The sequence below is a fragment of the Pelophylax lessonae genome (genome assembly GCF_965119305.1).
Source record: "Pelophylax lessonae genome assembly, chromosome: 3".
In the NCBI taxonomy this organism is placed as follows: Eukaryota; Metazoa; Chordata; class Amphibia; order Anura; family Ranidae; genus Pelophylax; species Pelophylax lessonae.
The window spans coordinates 14,888,417-14,907,166 of record NC_138770.1 but is presented as its reverse complement, the minus strand read 5'-3'; the positions used below and the strand labels follow the sequence as shown (position 1 = coordinate 14,907,166).

The 18,750-nt window shown below is 44.4% G+C and overlaps 4 protein-coding genes across 4 annotated transcripts in view; 2 read left to right on the top strand and 2 right to left on the bottom strand.

The window, feature by feature from the left end:
* LOC309550227 (uncharacterized protein) overlaps positions 1-18,750 on the bottom strand; it is a 1,381,219-nt gene that overhangs the window by 217,301 nt on the left and 1,145,168 nt on the right.
* Positions 1-18,750, top strand: part of LOC309550746 (uncharacterized protein) — a 224,815-nt gene that overhangs the window by 91,952 nt on the left and 114,113 nt on the right. The window lies entirely within an intron of this gene.
* Positions 7,474-8,768, top strand: LOC309548732 (gastrula zinc finger protein XlCGF66.1-like; the record flags this gene model as incomplete). The annotated part of the gene is made up of 4 exons (XM_082248687.1): positions 7,474-7,583; positions 8,189-8,323; positions 8,410-8,533; positions 8,650-8,768. The coding sequence occupies exons 1-4, from the start codon at positions 7,488-7,490 to the stop codon at positions 8,766-8,768; spliced, it is 474 nt and encodes a 157-aa protein (XP_082104813.1). The 5' UTR covers positions 7,474-7,487.
* The window catches only part of LOC309548731 (uncharacterized protein), a gene marked incomplete at its 3' end in the record, with an annotated part of 98,477 nt that continues 95,307 nt past the window's right edge, over positions 15,581-18,750 (bottom strand). Inside the window, exon 7 of the mRNA XM_082248686.1 lies at positions 15,581-15,594. Coding sequence (XP_082104812.1) covers positions 15,581-15,594 — 14 coding nt within the window. The remainder of the gene's footprint in view (positions 15,595-18,750) is intronic.

The following is an 18,750-nucleotide window of genomic DNA, read 5'->3' as shown; positions in this document are numbered from 1 at the left end:
GCCATATTGACAAAGGGCAAAACAAACACTGCATAACAGGAATACACACTTGAAAGATGGGCAAAGAAATTATCGCATCACTACATTCTCCTCCTGCTAAAAATCCCTCCAACCCGGCAAGGATATACACATAAAATAAAAAAAATTAACATCGTTGTCGCCTTCTGCAGACCACTTCTCCAGAAGCAATCTATTACATAGCTTAGCTGCAAAGAAAGTATGGTTAGTAACAAATAGGCATCATGCTAACCAGTCTAGAATGAGCTGCAATCATGTCCGTCAGAACATGAGGTTGTACATAGTTCTATACAGCATAGCAGGGTCTTCCCAATGTGTCATAGGTAAACACCGGTGGAGGACGTCGAACACGATCTCCTCTCCTCAACCCCTCAGGCATAAATCCAGCCTGGGACAGCATTAGTGGGGAAACTTGGTGCTCCAACCATGCCTGGAACTGTAGGCACAACATTTTGGACTGTTGGTTCAAAAGCCGGAGTAGCTGGGTTCAAACCTCCCCTCTGAGGGAGGCCCCCATCAGTACTAGGTGAAGGAACCTGTACAGGAGACTCTGGTGGAGGTGTAAACCAGTCACTGTCATCACTCTGGTCTCCACTGTTGGCACAAGGCACATCATTAGAATCTGTAGCAATGTCAGATTGTGGCTCCTCATCAACAGTAGCAACTTGTGGTACTGGAAGCAAATGATTCCTATGCCAGGCTTTGATCCGACCCTCAGGTCCTTGAAGCCTGTTTACTGGAATACTAGGCAGTTTTTCTACAACTTCAAACAACTCATTTCTCCAGCGATCAGCTAACTTATGTTTGGCTGAGGGTCCCAAATTGCGGAGAAACACTTTATCACCAGGTTGTAAGTCTTTGTAACGAACTTTGGAATCAAAACGCCTTTTATTGGCAGCATTTAATTTCCAAGCATTTTCCTCAGCCATCTGATAGGCCTCTTTCAAACTCTGTTTAAGTCGTGCCACATACTGATAGTGATTCCTCTGTTCCACTCCATCAGTAGACACGCCCAACTGAATGTCAATAGGGAGACGGGCTTCTCTCCCAAACATGAGAAAATAAGGAGAAAAGCCAGTGGATTCATGTCTGGTGCAATTGTAGGCATGTACCATAGCTCCAACATGTCGGCTCCAGGTCTGCTTAGCACCATTAGGGAGGGTACCCAACATGTTCAACAAGGTATGATTGAAACGTTCAGGGAGAGCATCACCCTCTGGATGATAAGGGGTGGTGCGGCTCTTGTTGATGTTAAGCAATGTTAACAGCTCTTTAATTAGGCGACTTTCAAAGTCCCGCCCCTGGTCAGAGTGAAGTCCATTTGGCAATCCATAGTGAACAAAAATCTTCTCCCACAGCACTTTGGCTACAGTTACTGCTTTCTGATCTTTGGTGGGATAGGCTTGAGCATAGCGAGTATAGTGATCAGTCACAATCAAAATATTTCCCACACCACTGCTGTCATTGTCAATACACAAAAAGTCCATGCACACTAAATCCATGGGACCAGAACTTTTCAAGTGTTCCATAGGAGCAGCTCGAGTAGGCAGAGTTTTCCGTTGCAGACATCTCACACAACGGCGGCAATAGTCCACAACAGCTTCCCTCATCCGTGGCCAAAAGAATCGGTCTTGGATTAATCCATAGGTTTTTTCAACTCCTAGATGCCCATGTTGATCATGCAAACTTCTCAAAACAGAGATTCTATAGACTTGAGGGAGCACTAGCTGTCTCCTTCCAAGATGATCATGAAACAAATGTACCCTGTATAAAAGTCCATCAATTATTTTGAGCTTATCCCATTCCTTAAGATAGTAGGTACTCTGCTCAGGTAGGTATTTTCTCATGTAGTTAGGATCTTTGTGGAAAACAGACTCTCTAACATGTCTGATTATTGGATCTCTTTTTTGTAGAAGGATCATATCTTTCTTTTGCAGCTGGATGTTTTTTGGCATCCCTAAAGCAGTGGGGCAGCAATACATGTTTGGAATACACTCTTCACCAGTTCCCAGGGAATCAATAGCTCTTAGGTCAGAGAAAACAATATTGTCTCCTTGTACAGCAACTGTAGCACAATAGGCAACCACAATAGGCCCAGGTACTTCCTCCCAGTCACTTTCTTCCAAGTTCATGGGTAATCCAGGGTGCCTAGAAAGAGCATCAGCCCCAATATACTTGGGACCCGGCTTGTACTTGAGAGTGAACTGATAATTAGACAAGGCAGCAAGCCACCTATGACCAGTGGCATCTAGCTTAGCTGTAGTCAAAACATAAGTGAGGGGGTTGTTGTCGGTTCTCACCTCAAACTGAGTTCCATACAAGTAATCATGCAGCTTTTCAACAATAGCCCACTTCAGGGCAAGAAATTCCAGTTTATGAACAGGATAATTCTTTTCTGCTGGGCTTAGACTGCGGCTGATATAAGCAACAGGCCTTAGTCCTCCTGGGTACTGTTGATGTAAGAATCCTCCCAATCCATCATAGCTGGCATCCACATGCAGAATGTATGGCTTTTGTGGGTCTGCATAAGCCAACACTGGTGCTTCTGTAAGACTTTTCTTAAGCTGTAGAAAAGCTTCCTCACAAGCAGAAGTCCATCTCTTACTGAAAGGAGTTTTGCAGTTTGTGTCCATGCCAGGGGTCTCTTTGAGCAAGTCATTAAGAGGCCGAGCAGTCTTGGAATAGCCTCTAATGAATCGACGATAATAGCCACAAAATCCCAAGAAGGACCTCAGTTCTGTTAGATTTGTGGGACGGGGCCAGGTAACTACAGCCTCCACCTTAGCAGGATCAGATGCTACCTCTTCTGCAGATACGATGTGACCCACAAAGTTTACTGAAGAACGAGCAAACTTAAATTTGTCCAGTGAAAGTTTCAGACCTTCCTTCCTCAAACGATTTAGCACTTTAAACAGTCTCTGGTCATGCTCCTCCAGAGTGGAGCCAAAAACAATTATGTCATCAAGGTAGACGATACATTGAGTGGGACAAAGGTCTCCCAGGGTCTGATCCATCAAAAGTTGAAAGGTTGCAGGTGCACCACTAATGCCCTGAGGCATGCGAACAAACTTGAAAAAACCCCAAGGGGCAAATAAAAGCCGTCTTTTCTTGATCTTCCTCACTCATTGGGACCTGGTAATAACCAGATCTTAAGTCCATTACTGTAAACCATTTACTGCCTTGCAGGGGATCAAGAGCTTCCTCAATGCGAGGTAGCGTGTATTGATCTGGGACTGTTCGCCGATTTAGAGTCCTGTAGTCAACACATATTCGCACTCCACCATTTTTCTTTCTGACTACCACTATTGGGGATGCATACGGGCTTTTAGACTCAGCAATGATGTTCTCATCTTTCATTTTGTGCAAGCACTCTCGAACATCATCCAGATCTTTAAGAGGTATGCGCCTGGATCTTTCTCTAAATGGGGTGCTATCTGTTAGGCGAATACTGTGCTGAATACTTTTTGCACACCCAACATCCATGTCATCGGTAGGGAAAACATCATTATATTCCATTAGCTGCTCTCCTAGTGCTTGTTGGTGCTCTGCAGGACTATCAACATCATTCATGTGAAAGTCTAATTTGGTTTCTTTCTCCTTGACTTTGGCAGTGTAGGAGCTAATGGTTTCCACCAGGAATGCGAAGCTCAACTTCTAGGCAACCATCCATAAAAACAGGATTTTCTCCCACACCATAAACAGGCAAAGTGTCCACAGGTTGCAAAGGGAGGTGGTTTAAGTGTTGCTGATAGAAGGGCCTGTATATGATCGTCAGCTGAGAACCAGTATCAAACAGAGCAGTAGTGGGTATATCATTAACAAATAAATTGAAAGTACATCTGTGGCCTACCCCAGGTAGCTTGGTAAACGTTTGTTTTCTTGATCTTCCATGTTTTCTTTGGTACATATGTCCAGCTTTACTGTGAATTTCAGAACTGTCAGCAAGCAGTGGACACTGAGGAACTGTGTGGCCTTCCTGTCCACAGTGGAAACATTTAATGTGGAAGAGAGGCTTATCACTGGAGGTTTTATCAGCAGATAGAGCTCTAGGCTGTGGGAGTCTACCCACTTCTTTGTTCTTAGCAACAGTCTCATTTGTGGGCTCCACCCCAGAATTCTGTTTAACTTTGCTCTTGGAAGAGGTACTAAAAAGAATATCAGACTCCTGTCTCTTTACTTCAGTCATAGTTTCAGTGAAAGTAAAGTTCCTCTCCCTCAAAACAACTCTTAGAACTGGTGATATTGGGTGGTGTGGCAGGAGCCCCTTTATTATTTGAGCAGTCCTTAATCTGTCCACATCTGTAGGAGAGATGACCTTGTCAGTGAGCAATCTCCCCAGTAGTACTTCTAGCCTCCTCACAAACACAGAAACATCCTCTCCCTCTTTATGCTTTGTCTGTTTAAAGTCAGCAAGCATCTGATCCGGGTCACGGTGCAGTCCATAAGCATCTGTCAAAATATCAATATATTCTTGAGCACTGGTACTCACATGAGTCTCCTTGTAAGCTCTGATGATAATGGATGCTGGTGGTCTTAAACTTTCCATGATGCGCTGTTTTTTCTTTTCCTCTGAGCAGGTCCATTCCTCTATCACTTGCTGTGCAAAATCTCTCCACACCTCAAAGCTTTCTTCACCAGTGGGGACAGGTAGCACTCCTGAAAAAGCCTTTAATTTGCGATAAGAATCAGCATGTAAATTCTGGGCAATGACTTCAGTGACTTTTAGCAGCAGATGCTCAATATCTGTTTCCTGCTTAACAGCCGCAGCAGACAACATTACAGTTTCTCCTGATGAAGCAGTTGTATTCAATGGTTCACACTTATCAGGCAGGGCTGGTAACTTCCGCCTTACTGGAGGTGAACTTACTGGAAATACTACAGCACAACCAATTTCTTCAGCCTCTTTCGGATATATACAAAAGGGCCCTTTAACTGGATTTAAATCCCCCTCACTGAGACAGAGATAATGGGTATACAGTTCATAACTCTCATCTTCCTCTCTTTTATCCACCGGAGCGGCATACCGCAAGGTTTCATTTGCTTTTAGCGCCTCCTGCAGTTTGTGGACGCTCACACAGATAGGTACATATGAAATAGCAAATGTCCTTTTAGGTGACAGTCCCTCTTCCAGGGCCCACTGCCTCACAGCTTCTGTAGATAACAATGACATGGTCGTTCCTTAATGTCCTGATCCAAGATTTGTATCTCAGCAGTGCCTCCAAATGTAGCCCTATTTTGATCACTCTTGGCGGCTAGTGGGGTATGATGACGCCACCTGTGTAGTATTTAGGAGCAGAGTATATAATCTGTGTGATCAGGACAGGATTTATAGTAAGCGCCAGTGCCTCCACTCAATCAGGGCTTGTGATTAGCAAGTGAAATCCCAATTGAGAAAACATATCCATATAGACAATAATCCACACAGCAGAGTGTTTAAATGTCCATGTATTGAAGAAATAACATTCAGTGAACCATACAACATAAGATATTTTCCTCAGGAACATGAAATCATCAACAGTGTCTCTGTGAGGGGATGTTGCAGCACTTACAGTCTGTTCTCCAGCAGGAAAATGTCTGTGTCTCCTCATGTCTCTCTTTTCTCTCAGTCTTACCCAGCAATCCTTGCTCTGCCCTTTTTGATGACCTCATCCTTCTTGCAGAGAGAGAAAGAGAGCACAGTAGCCATATTGACAAAGGGCAAAAACAAACACTGCATAACAGGAATACACACTTGAAAGATGGGCAAGGAAATTATCACATCACTACATAATAATAAAGAAGTAGGTGTAAAGTGGAAGCAGTAGATCTGCAGAGAATATTATTTTGAGCCCCTAGCACTTTATATATAAATGTATCCACATATTTTAGTGTATTTGTGATCATTTGTGTGCACACACAATAGGACAGCGCTGTGACACATAATGCTCTTCTAGTTGATAAAGGGAAAACTTACCTTTGTTACAGCAGCAGTCCGGTAGAAGTTATTTTTGTAGGTATTTGAGTTGTTACACATAGCGCTGTTTTTTTCCATTTATATTGGTGACATAATTGCCCAAATCTGGGGATCAGGAGCCATTTCCACCCTTTACTCTCGGCTGGGGTTCTTTGTATCCATATAGCAGATGTTCTACATGACTAAATCTGCAATCAATTTCTCTGCAAAATCAAAGATGCCAAAATGTCTCCCCCAAGCAGTAATATATTTCTATCCCCCTTGGTGATAGTGGAGATGACCCATCTATAAGGATATACAGTACATACACACAAAGCACAAGGCCGTGCTCACACTACCAGACATTTCTCAGAGCTGCAGTTCCTTTGAGCTCCACAAGGTGGTAATCTCACTTCTACCCAGACAGGAAGTCTCTATGGAATACAGACAGGAAGTGATGTCAGGTACAGACAGGAAGTGATGTCAGGTACAGACAGGAAGTGATGTCAGTTACAGAAAGGAAGTTCCGGGTGAGAGGTGAGTTGGGAGGACGGAGAGAGAAGACGTTGCTTGAAGTGGCAACAGAGGAGGTAATAAGATCTTATTTTCTATTTACACCCATTAACCCCCCCCCCTGTCATGTCCGTCATCTTCCTCCATAGTCACTGTGACGTCTTTTATCTCCAGCAGATGATGATACACACATATATAGTGTGGAAACCTAAATTAACCCCTTCAGGGGGATCAGTTGATGAATAATATATCTTGCTTCCATATCCGGCCATACATGGTTCAGTTTTATCATTCAGCCAGCAGGATGAGTAAAAAAAGCTACACTTATTTTCCATCCACACATTGGAGGGGGATGGGAGAGTCCTCCCCGCTGCACGATTGTATTCTGACAATGGGGGGCGCTCCTCCGCTCTCAGAATACACAGATCAGTGATGAAGCTATTGGCTGCAGCCGCTGATCGAGTGACTTTTATCCGGCAGTGACCACACATGGATGGAAATGTGACCGATCCCTGCTGAACCAGCTGAATTTCCATGTATCTATGGTCATCTTAAGTGACTTCCTCCCCTCCCCCTCATCTCCTTCATTATGTAAGTCATGCTGAGATAATCTCCTATTGGCTGAGCAATATTCTCATTTGTCTCTGAGCTCCTTCTTGCTATTCCTCACCCTGCCTGTTGTTTCCTTGGATTGATTTTCTGTGTAGTGACCCCGGCTTCATCTCTTGGATGAGCTCGTCTGTTGCTTGCCCTGACCTTTATCCTGATTCTCATCTCATACCCAACATAAAAAATTGAATTTGTGATCCAGGTGGCCAAATTTTACGAGAATCCCGGACCCCAAGAATCATAGAAAACACTAAACTGTCCAGATTAAATATTTTCTCACTGAGACCATAGTGCTTAAATAAATACCGACCTTCATATTACCTCCTGATATCCTCATCCTATTATTGTACAACCAATAAAAATCCAGATAATTCTCTGTTATCAATATTATCCGTCTACAGGGAAACCTTCATAGATGATGGCACCAATGAGGATGGAGGAGGACCGGAGTCACATGACTGAGAAGATACTAAACCTCACCCTGGAGATCATCTACCTGCTGACCGGAGAGGTGAGGATTCTGGGAGGTCACATGACATCACTCTTATCTCTATTAATAAAACATAGACCTGACCAGAGAGGTGAGGAGGATTCTGGGATTCTAACATGATATTCCTATCTGGGCACCGGTCCTCAGGAAGGATGTGCTAGAACTGGAGAGAGTCCAGAGAAGGGCAACAAAAATAATTAGGGGAATGGAGGACATCAGCTATGAGGAAAGACTACAAGCACTGAACCTATTCTCTCTGGAGAAGAGATGATTGAGGAGGGATATGATATCAGTGTACAAATACTGTACTGGCAACCCTAGCATATGGAAAAACCTATTCAGAGAATGGGAATACAATAAGACACGTGGCCACTCACTAAAACTAGAGGAAAGGCGTTTTAACCTTAAAATACGCAGGGGGTTCTTCACTGTGAGAGCAGTAAGGATGTGGAATTCTCTTCCGCAAACAGTGGTATCAGCAGGGAGCATCGGTAGTTTCAAAAAACTATTAGATGGGCACCTTAAAGACCACAACATACAGGGGTATACAATGTATGGTTCATCATTGGATGGACTGGTGTCTTTTTTCAACCTCACTAACTATGTAACTATGTTCCTCAATACAGAGATTTCCTCTTCTGAAGTCAGGTGATCATATGACCATCACAGTGCCTCCATGTAACTCCCTAAAACCTGAAAGACACAACATGCAGAAGATTCTGGAAGTCACCAGGAAGATGATGGAGTTGCTGACAGGAGAGGTGAGCGGTGCTGGGAATTCTGGGACATTATCCAGTAACAGACAAGGGATGTGTCTGGATGGTGACTGTATCATTGTGTGTGTCAGGTTCCTATAAGGTGTCAGGATGTCACTGTCTATTTCTCCATGGAGGAGTGGGAGTATTTAGAAGGACACAAGGATCTCTACAAGGACGTCATGATGGACAATCAGCCACCCCTCACATCACCGGGTAAGAGGAGACTTTATTGTAAAGGAGAGAGCAGTACGGAGGCTCCACCTAGATCCCCCATCATCTGATAAACACATAGAAACAATGTATTCAGTCAGTGTGTGTGTTTCCTACAGATGGATCCAGTAATGGGAACCCACCAGAGAGATGTCCCCGTCCTCTGTATTCCCGGGATTCCACACAGGAAGGTCACACCATCCCTCACCATCATCAGGTAGGTGAAGATGGATATTGAGATCATAAAAGTGATCTGACTGTATGAAAATATATTCCACTTTTAGGTATAAGGTTATTTGTGCTCACATTTTAAAGAAACCATTCCCTGCTATTTTGTTTGTTTAGAATGAAAATCTGATAGATATAAAAGATGAGGTTAAAGAGGAAGAAGAGACGTATGTGAGGGGTGATCAGCAGTTCAGGGAAGAGGTTGGGATGATGGACAAAGTTAAAGCGGAGGAATCTTCTCCAGACATCAGCACAGGTGAGTGATGGCCACTAAATACAAAAAAAATCACTAAAAATCAAAAATGACAATTTTAAGAACTTTTTTTGTGTGATTTGGTGTCTGGGGGGTCTAAAAAGTGTACCTGTGAAGTTTCAGCTCGGTAGCATGTCCAGAACCAGAAAAAAAATTAGAATTGGGGTTAGGGTTAGGGTTATTTTTAGTGCTTAGGGTTAGAGGGTTAGGGTTAGAGGCGTAGGGGTAGGGTTACTAACTCTAACCCTAAGTATCTCATCATAACCCTAACCCTATCCCCTAACACTAAACCTAACCCTAACCCTTAAAGCCCAGTTCCTGTCCCATTTTGGTCGGTTGTGGTCTGTTTGCGGATGTTTGCGGTGCGTTAAACGGGGAGTTTGGTCTGTCACTGTGAAGCGGGCGTAACCCTTACACTACCTGATCGATACAACATCATACCTGATCGTATACACACACTGGATGTTTTAAAGCACGTTATTCCAAACAATTTAGGAATGTTAGGTGATTTATGCCCTTTATGGATTAAAACCCGACTCTGCGTCAACTACGTAATTTTCCATGGGAGTTTTGCCATGGATCCGCCTCCGGCATGCCACAGTCCAGGTGTTAGTCCCCTTGAAACAACTTTTCCCTCACTATTGTGGCCAGAAAGAGTCCCTGTGGTTTTTAAAATTCGCCTGCCTATTGAAGTCTATGGCGGTTAGCAATGTTCGCCGGTCCGCAAACATTTGCCGATGTTCGCCATTCGCGAACATTAAATTTTATGTTCACGACATCACTATTGGAGAACCAATAGGAATATCATGTTAGAATCCCAAAATCCTCCTCACCTCTCCGGTCAGGTCTGTGTTTTATCAACAGAGATAAGAGTGATGTCATGTGACCTCCCAGAATCCTCACCTCTCCGGTCAGCAGGTAGATGATCTCCAGGGTGAGGTTTAGTATCTTCTCAGTCATGTGACTCCGGTCCTCCTTCATCCTCATTCGTTCTGTCACTCGATCTATACAGGTTTCTGTCTAGACAGGTAAGGGTAAAAATATATATGTAAGTGCAAGAAGGTTCTGACCCTGAAGGTGTTAATCTAGGTTTTCACACTATATTTGTGTGTGTATCATCATCTGCTGGAGATAAAAGAGGTCATAGTGACTATGGAGGAAGAGGACGGACATGACGGGGTAGTTACTGGGTGGAAATAGAAAATAAGATCTTATCTTACACAGTTCCTAGGTATAATCCTGGACTCTGAACTATCCTTTCGGCCACACATCCAGTCACTGTCCAAAGCTTGCCACCTCAACCTCCGCAACATCTCCAAGATACACCCCTTCCTAACCAATGATACCACAAAGAGTCTAATCCACTCCCTGGTCATTTCTCGTCTCAATTACTGCAACTCCCTTCTCATTGGCTTACCTTTAAGACTATCCCCCCTTCAGTCCATCATGAACGCTGCTGCCAGGCTCATCCACCTTGCAAACCGCTCTGTGTCTGCTACCCCTCTTTGCCAATCCCTCCATTGGCTGTCACTCAACTAACGAATTAAATTCAAGTTACTAACCATAACTTACAAAGCCATCCAAAACTTGGCGCCCAGCTACATCACTAATCTGGTCTCAAAATACCGACCAACTCGTTCTCTTCGTTCCTCCCAGAACCTCCTGCTCTCTAGCTCCCTTGTAACCACTTCCTATGCTCGCCTCCAGGACTTCTCCCGAGCTTCTCCCATCCTCTGGAATGCTCTACCCCCATCTGTCCGACTATCTCCTACATTGTCTACTTTCAGATGATCCCTGAAAACACATTTCTTCAGAGAAACCTATCTGGCATCCACCTAACAACTGTACTTTTATTTTCTCCATCAGCCTATCCCAAACAGTTATTACCTCTTGTATCTCTTGACCCTCCCTCTTACATTGTAAGCTCTAACGAGCTGGGCCCTCTGATTCCTACTGTATTAAAATGTATTGTATTTGTACTGTCTACCCTCAAGTTGTAAAGCGTTGCATAAATTGTCGGCGCTATATAAATCCTATATAATATTAAAATCTTTTTTTTTCATTCAATAAGTTTTTATTGATTTTTTACAGAGTTAACAATACTCCAACATGGAGGACAACAGTAGATGAAAATTAGCAATAAAACAGTAGTATAAACAGATTAAACAGTTTAAACAATATCCAGTCTAGAATATAGAGATCATTTGTGCGACATAACATAACGACAGTACATATGGATCCGAAGTCGTGACAGGACTCCTCCGTCCGCAACCCGCAGGGATCTATGTCTCCAGGACAGAGGAGGTCCCGCCCCAACCCTCTGGATCAGAAAGACTCAGGACAGTCTATTATCCGCGGTGAGATAAGGCCAAGCGTCCCAAGCTTTTTGGAATTTATTATATGTTAAGTTGTGTTAACAGATAATGCTTTTTCAAGTAAGTAGTTTTCATTTACTAATTGAATAACATCAGATAAATTTGGGACACACTTTGATTTCCAATTTCTTAGGATCAGATTTCTAGAAGCAAGTAGTACATGGACTATCATCCGCCTGTACATATGCGGGTATGTGTCTAAGTTTAGGTTTAGAACGGCTAGTTCTATTGAAGGTTTCCTCAAAATTCCAGTGCATGAAGCAAGGCACTGGAACACTGAGTTCCAGTAACTTTTAAGGGAGGGGCAGTCCCATAGTATATGAGAGAGGGAACCAACCATGCCGCATTCACGCCAGCAAAGGGGAGAGATGGTTGGTATCATTTTTGCCAGTCTATATGGGGTGTAATACCACCTATTGTAAATTTTGGTCATAAATTCCCAATGAGTGGTGCAATGGGAGAACCTGTAGGTAGATTTAATCGTCTCTACTTCCTCCCGACTCACCTCTCACCCGGAACTTCCTATTTATACCTGACATCACTTCCTGTCTGTACCTGACATCACTTCCTGTCTTCTATAGAGACTTCCTGCCTGGGTAGAAAGGATATTGTTATTATTATTATACAGGAGTTATATAGCGCCAACAGTTTACGCAGCGCTTTACAGTGTGTGGGAAGACAATACAGTTACAGTACAATTCAATACAGGCGGAATCAGAGGGCCCTGCTCGTTAGAGCTTACAATCTAGAAGGGAGGGTCAAGTGAAACAAAAGGCAGTAACCGAGGGGGATGGGCAGATGGATAAAATGGAGGTAGAGTTGTTAGGTGTGGGTAGGATAGGCTTCACTGAAGAGGAGGGTTTTCAGAGAAAAGCTAATAGAGTAGGAGATAATCGGACAGATAAGGGTAAGGAGTTCCATAGGATTGGAGAGGCTCTGGTAAAGTCCTGGAGGCGACCATCGGAGGAGGTGACAAGGGAGCTAGAGAGCAGGAGGTTTTGAGAGGAACGAAGAGAGCGATGAGGTTGGTATTTTGAGACTAGGCTAGTGATGTATTTGGGGGCTAAACTGTGGATGGCTTTGTAAGATGTTGTTAGTATTTTGAATTTGATTAGTTGGGTGAGCGGAAGCCAGTGGAGGGCTTGACAGAGAGGAGCGGCAGACACTGAGCGATTGGTAAGATGAATGAGTCTGGCGGCAGCATTCATGATGGATTGAAGGGGGGAATCGAATCTGCAATTCCCTTCTCATTGGCTGTAGAGGTAAGCCAATGAGAAGGGAATTGCAGTAGTCGAGGCACGAGATGACCAGGGAGTGAACTAGGAACTTTGTTGTGCCTTTGGTTAGAAAGGGGTGTATTTTGGAGATGTTGCAGAGGTTAAGATGGCAAGATTTGGACAGCGATTGGATGTGGGGCTTGAAGGAGAGTTCAGAGTCCAGGACAACACCTAGAACCTTGGCATGCGGGGATGGGCTGATAGTAATTCCATCGATATTGACAGAGAGATCAGGGGAAGGGGCACATGGTGGAGGAAAGATTGTTAGCTCGGTTTTGGAGGGATTGAGTTTGAGGAAGTGGTGTGACATCCGGACCGATATATCAGATAGTAAATTAGTGATACGTGCGGAGATTGAGGGAGAGAGCTGAGGGGTGGATAAATAGATTTGGGTATCGTCAGCGTAGAGATGGTATTGGAAGCCGTGGGAGGCCACCTTTTGTAGCCGAGATCACCACCTTTTGGAGCTCAGAGGTACTGCAGCCCCGAGAAACCTCTCGTAGTGTGAACATGGCCTTGTGCTGTGTGTGTATGTACTGTATATCTCCATCTCCACTCCTACTAAGGGGGAGAGAAATATATTACTGCCTAATACTATCACACGCTCATCCCCCCTTTCCTGGCCAAGCAGGCTGCATGCTCGGATTAACAGTTTGGTGTTTATTTCCTGGTTTACCTCACGCATCCTCCAATGACAACTCATATGGCTAAGCTCATGAAGGCCACAACAAGTAAATAGGTGGCTCATTATCAGGGCTTGTTTTCTCAGAAAATAGGTGCAGGAACCCCCCCTTTCTCTGGCCCTGCCCACCTCCAAGCACCATTCCTTGGTTCCACCCCCGTGCACCATTCCTTGGCTCCACCCCCTACCCACCTCCGAGCACCAATCCTTGGTTCCTCCCTCTACCCACCTCCGAGCACCATTCCTTGGTTCCACCCTTACCCACCTCCGAGCACCATTCCCTGGTTCCACCCCCTACCCACCTCCAAGCACCATTCCTTGGTTCCACCCTCTACCTACCTCCGAGCCCCATTTCTTGGTTCTAACCCCTACCCACCTCCGAGCACCATTCCTTGGTTCCATCCTCTACCCACCTCCCAGTACCATTCCTTGGTTCCACCCTCTATCAACCTCTGAGCACCATTTCTTGGTTCCAACCCCTACCAATCTTCGAGCACCATTCCTTAGTTCCAACCCCTACCCACCTCCAAGCACCAATTCCTTGTTCCTCGGAGGAATGGGTGGCACAATCTAAAAAAGACCAGTAAGCAACCTCTCCCCCAGAATTCAAGCTCTTTCCTGCCCTTTTGGATGAGGACTCTTTTTTTTCTCTTCAATGCTTTCTGGACTCCAAGTCGGAACTTCAGGAGAAAACCTCTTTGGAGTTAGACACTGGCTCTAGAACTGCAGTTTTCTTTCATTCGGCAGACGTTTACTCTAAAGCAGGAGGCTGGACTAAATGCAGCTCATTGTTATCAAATGAAGCTAGCCCTTAAAGGATACAGTTTAAACTCTTGCAATGCAGACAAGAATGTCCAACTTGTAGAATTATTGTTTAGGATAGATTCAGTATTCTTCACCCCATCTTCCATTGCTTTGGAAGAGAGGCAAGGATTAAGGCAGGTTCACAGGCTACAATTGCAGACAGATATACACCCTAGGGAAAAGTCCAATACATAAAGTTACCACCAGTAGGCCCTAAACCCCCCAAAGGACCCACCTAAACATCATTAATGAGTATACCCCTTAAGGACACAGCATTCCCCAATGGAAACTCCATGTATATGGCTAAGTTCATGAAGGCCACGTCAACGAAATAGGTGACTCATTATGCTGGAAAGCCTCTTCCTCTTCACAAGTGCCTAATCTGACATCCTGCAGTACAGGTAGAAGTGTTCTGGTTGGAGTTTGAACTGAGCAACCCAGTGCTGAAAGGTGATGACCAGTAAGACATTCTGGTGCTCTATCCTTCTGTTCAATTTGCACCACTCTTCTAGCATGAGCTTCTAGATTAAACATCATAGGGGAAAAAGGCAATGCTCTCCTTTTGGAAGTGCTAAAAATACCGTATTTATCGGCATATAACAGGCACCTTTTCTCCCTGAAAATCGGGCGTAAATAGTGGGTGCGTGTTATACGCTGACATTTTCATTTGGCTGCCTAGGAAGGAAAGGAGGTGGGATGAACACCATCAGATTACATAGAGCATGGATCTCCTGTGTACTCGTCGGCCTTTGTAATACGAAGTCCAATCCCCTGGACTGTCATTGGACCAGTGTTTTGTCTATCATAGGAGTCAGGAGGCGGGACTTTTTATTAAAGAGGCCGCTGAGTAAACAGGAGATCCGTGCTCTATGTAATCTGACGTGAGGCTGCAGATGGGCACGGATCTGGCTGCATTTATGAGGTTGAAGATGGGCACGGATCTGGCTGCATTTATGAGGTTGCAGATGGGCACGGATCTGGCTGCATTTATGAGGTTGCAGATGGGCACGGATCTGGCTGCATTTATGAGGTTGCAGATGGGCACGGATCTGGCTGCATTTATGAGGTTGCAGATGGGCACTGATCTGGCTGCATATATGAGGCTGCAGATGGGCACTGATCTGGCTGCATTTATGAGGCTGCAGATGGACACTGATCTGGCTGCATTTATGAGGCTGCAGATGGGCACTGATCTAGCTGAAAGGGTGAGGCTGCATTGATGGACACTGACCCTTATTTTGCTTCACAGTTCTTTATTTAAAATTTCCTGAAACTTAAAATTAGGGTGCGTGTTATACGCATGTGCGTGTCATATGCCAATAAATATGGTACTTGCATTGCAGGTATCTCTGCAGAAAGGGAGGCCCGAAAACATGCTTATAGACCATCCTCATCTTCCTTTTAGGAATTGTTTGAAGAGGGTTAAACTGGTCACTTGACTGATCCTGCAAGGGAAAAGCTTGACATCATCAGAGTTGAGACTCCTTGTACATGCAGATCTGGAGAGGTTTAATAAAAAGTGTCCATTAGTCAGCTTCCCATACACCAGCATTATGAGGCCTGCAGAAGGGCTGACAATCCAGGAACAGTATCAGTAAAGAAGACGCTGCCCCCTTCCAGCTATGACCTGCATAGTGCAGCCACAGCATAGAGGGATTAGGCTGCAGCGGCACAAGGACCTGTCACAGTAAGAAATAAATCCATGATAAACAGACATGGTGCAAAGGAGAACTCCATATTGTTAGGAATATTATAACATATATAATTGCTACTCTAGCTATGTAGTAATTTAAAAAAAAAAAATCGCAATTCAAACTACGGCTGCTAAAGTCTCCTAAGCGGTCAGAAAAGACAATGTAACAGTTGTTTGATTGCTGGGTGAGAAAAGGGGTAATTACTGCTAAAGGAATACTGACACTGCAGCTTCTCACATCAGAGCACCATCCCAGCAGATGAATAATAAAACAGACCCTGCCATACAGATGTAGAGCCCTCCTAGGTAGGTGCTAGAATGAGTGGATATCGTTTTTGGTTTCTCTGCCTAACAGGGACACAGCTCATGCTGTCTTGATGATTCATATTGATCCAATAGCCATGGATTATATTGGACAGTGGGTGGTAGATAAGATCATGGATGTCTGTATAGCCCTGGCCAATTAGAAGGGGATGTGCTCCAAGGCATGTTGGGTACCTGCATTTATATCTGAAGAGCACATTTACTCGTAGTCCAGTCCAGTCTACCTCTAGGAAGAGAGGTCTAAGTGGGGAGGGGGCTGCTGCCTCTCCCTTGCAGAGGCAGCCAGGCAGCCTCGGGTGGGCGACCCGAGGGCCTAAAACATTGAAGTTGCAGACCCATTGGTACTTGCGAGGGCTGACTGAGGGAGGATGTCTGCGGATGCTGTCTGGTACTACTGAAGAAGACTGGTGTGTGTGCTCCAAGAGCCTTGTGGGTATAGACTCCCCCACAGGGGATCCTTGGGACTTGTGCTGTTATATCCTCCTCTGGGTGTTAGAAGTCAGTTACTGGGTGTAAGCTAAAGGAGAATCTGGCTAGTGTCTTGAAGAGGGAAGGTTCACTGAGTTCCTTCAGCTACAAAGGGACTTGTTCATCCCATACAGGTGCTTTATGGTCCTGCAGATGATCTGCGATACAGTTCTATTGAGAGAGGTGTCCTCACCTGTGAACAGTTATTTGGAGTATCCTACTAAACTTCCTTCTCTTATCCAAAAAAATGCGAAACTACAGGTGATCACAAGGAACCACTGTCATATGTGTGGACTTTAAGGGCACAGCATGAGACGATAACAACTACATGAATTTATCCTAAAATAACATTTATTGATTTATCTAAAACCAGATCTCAATAAAATGAGGAAACTGGCCCCAAACTGATCTCAGCTCGTACACAGGAGATCAATGTCTCCTACTAATTTCACTCATGTACATCATACATATATAAGGATAAGTTGGTATATATCATAAGGTTCGTGTAGGTATAGATATTTTCTCTGTTCACAGGTCACGTGTTTCGCACAAGGCTTCTTCAGGACTATGAAGATGTACAGACAGTTTTCTCTTATAAACAGACTAGATATTAGTGTGTCATAAACATAGAACATAATCTGTATTTATGTACATCATAATAAATACAAACATACCTTAATAGCACACGGCCTTCCTTCCAACCCCCAACAAATTAGTCTGACCTGTGGCGGACACAGGGGGAAAATAATCAGATCAAAATGTGTTGTATATATTAGGTATCTGTCCTGATGATCCTAGGTACAAGATGAAATATATATGTGTAGTAGTGTGAGGAGTAATTACATTCTCTATTCTATATCTATTCATACAGAAAGGAGGAAGGATAATCACCTTATGAGGATAGCAGGTTGGTATACACCGGATGGAGTTTATACTCCCATAATATGTGGGTGTCTCTCTCTATAGGGGTCACCTAGGTATATGATCAAAGCCCATCTTGTTTATGACTCATAGTTAGTGTACTCTTGTCTTTAATAATGTAGGTTTCAGCCTACCTGTAGGTAAGGTATATCTCTTGGATATACTTACCGCCCCTTACCTATGTGAGAAATGTCAATGGAGGAGGAGCCTGCAGTAGTTATTTTATAATAAAGGATTTTTCAAAAATTGTGTGTGTGTTTTTATTACTTCTTGTCACTTTTTGGTGAATAGGTACGGGTAATATGTTCCCGATGCTCATTCACATGAAGAGTGGGGGGGGGCAGGATCTGGGGGCCCCCTTGGCAAAAGGGGATTTCAGATTACGACAAGTCCCTTGCCTGCAGACCCCCACAAGCACAGGCCACGGTTGTGGGGAAGAGGCCCCATCAACATGGGGACGAGGTGCTTTAGGGTGGGGGGGGCAGAGTTTCCCCAAAGCACCCACCCCCCCATGTTGAGGACATGTGGCCTGGTATTAAGGAAGGGGGGGACCTCACTCGTCCCTCCCACTTTCCTGACCTGTCGGGCTGCATGCCGGGATAAAGGGTCTGGTATGGATTTTAGCAGAGAACCCACGCTGTTTTTTTCTTCTTTAATTTTAGCCCCCGAAGGGCCTGGTATGGACTGGGGGGAGGGGAGGACCACGCCATCTTTTTTCTATTGCCGGGCAGTGCCGGCATTCTTTTTTCCAATCATCTGTCAGTGGGGAAACCCTCTGACAGCTGATGAGTCATGGTTGGTAAGGATGCGGGCGGCCGGCTTCCCGCTTAACAACCAGCTATTTCTTCACACAGAATTTGCATCGGTCAATCGTTTTTTTTGACTGATCCGAATTCAAATCATTCTGAAAAGTTGGAATTTGTTAGAAAATGAATAAACGAAACAAATTTTAACAGATTTCAACAAAATGTATTACAATTTCATTTGGAGATTTGGATACATCTGAATCTAGGAATAACCAAAAATTTGTCGGAATTTGTATTCACGTGTCTAACACTTAATGGCCACCCGCTAATTGGGCTCCCAGCCAATACAAATGGCCGCAGATGGCAGGGCCCACTCTCCAGGCATGGATCCTCTACATATGTGTGCCATAACACCACCCCGCTGATAGCTGGGGACTCAATGACCACTC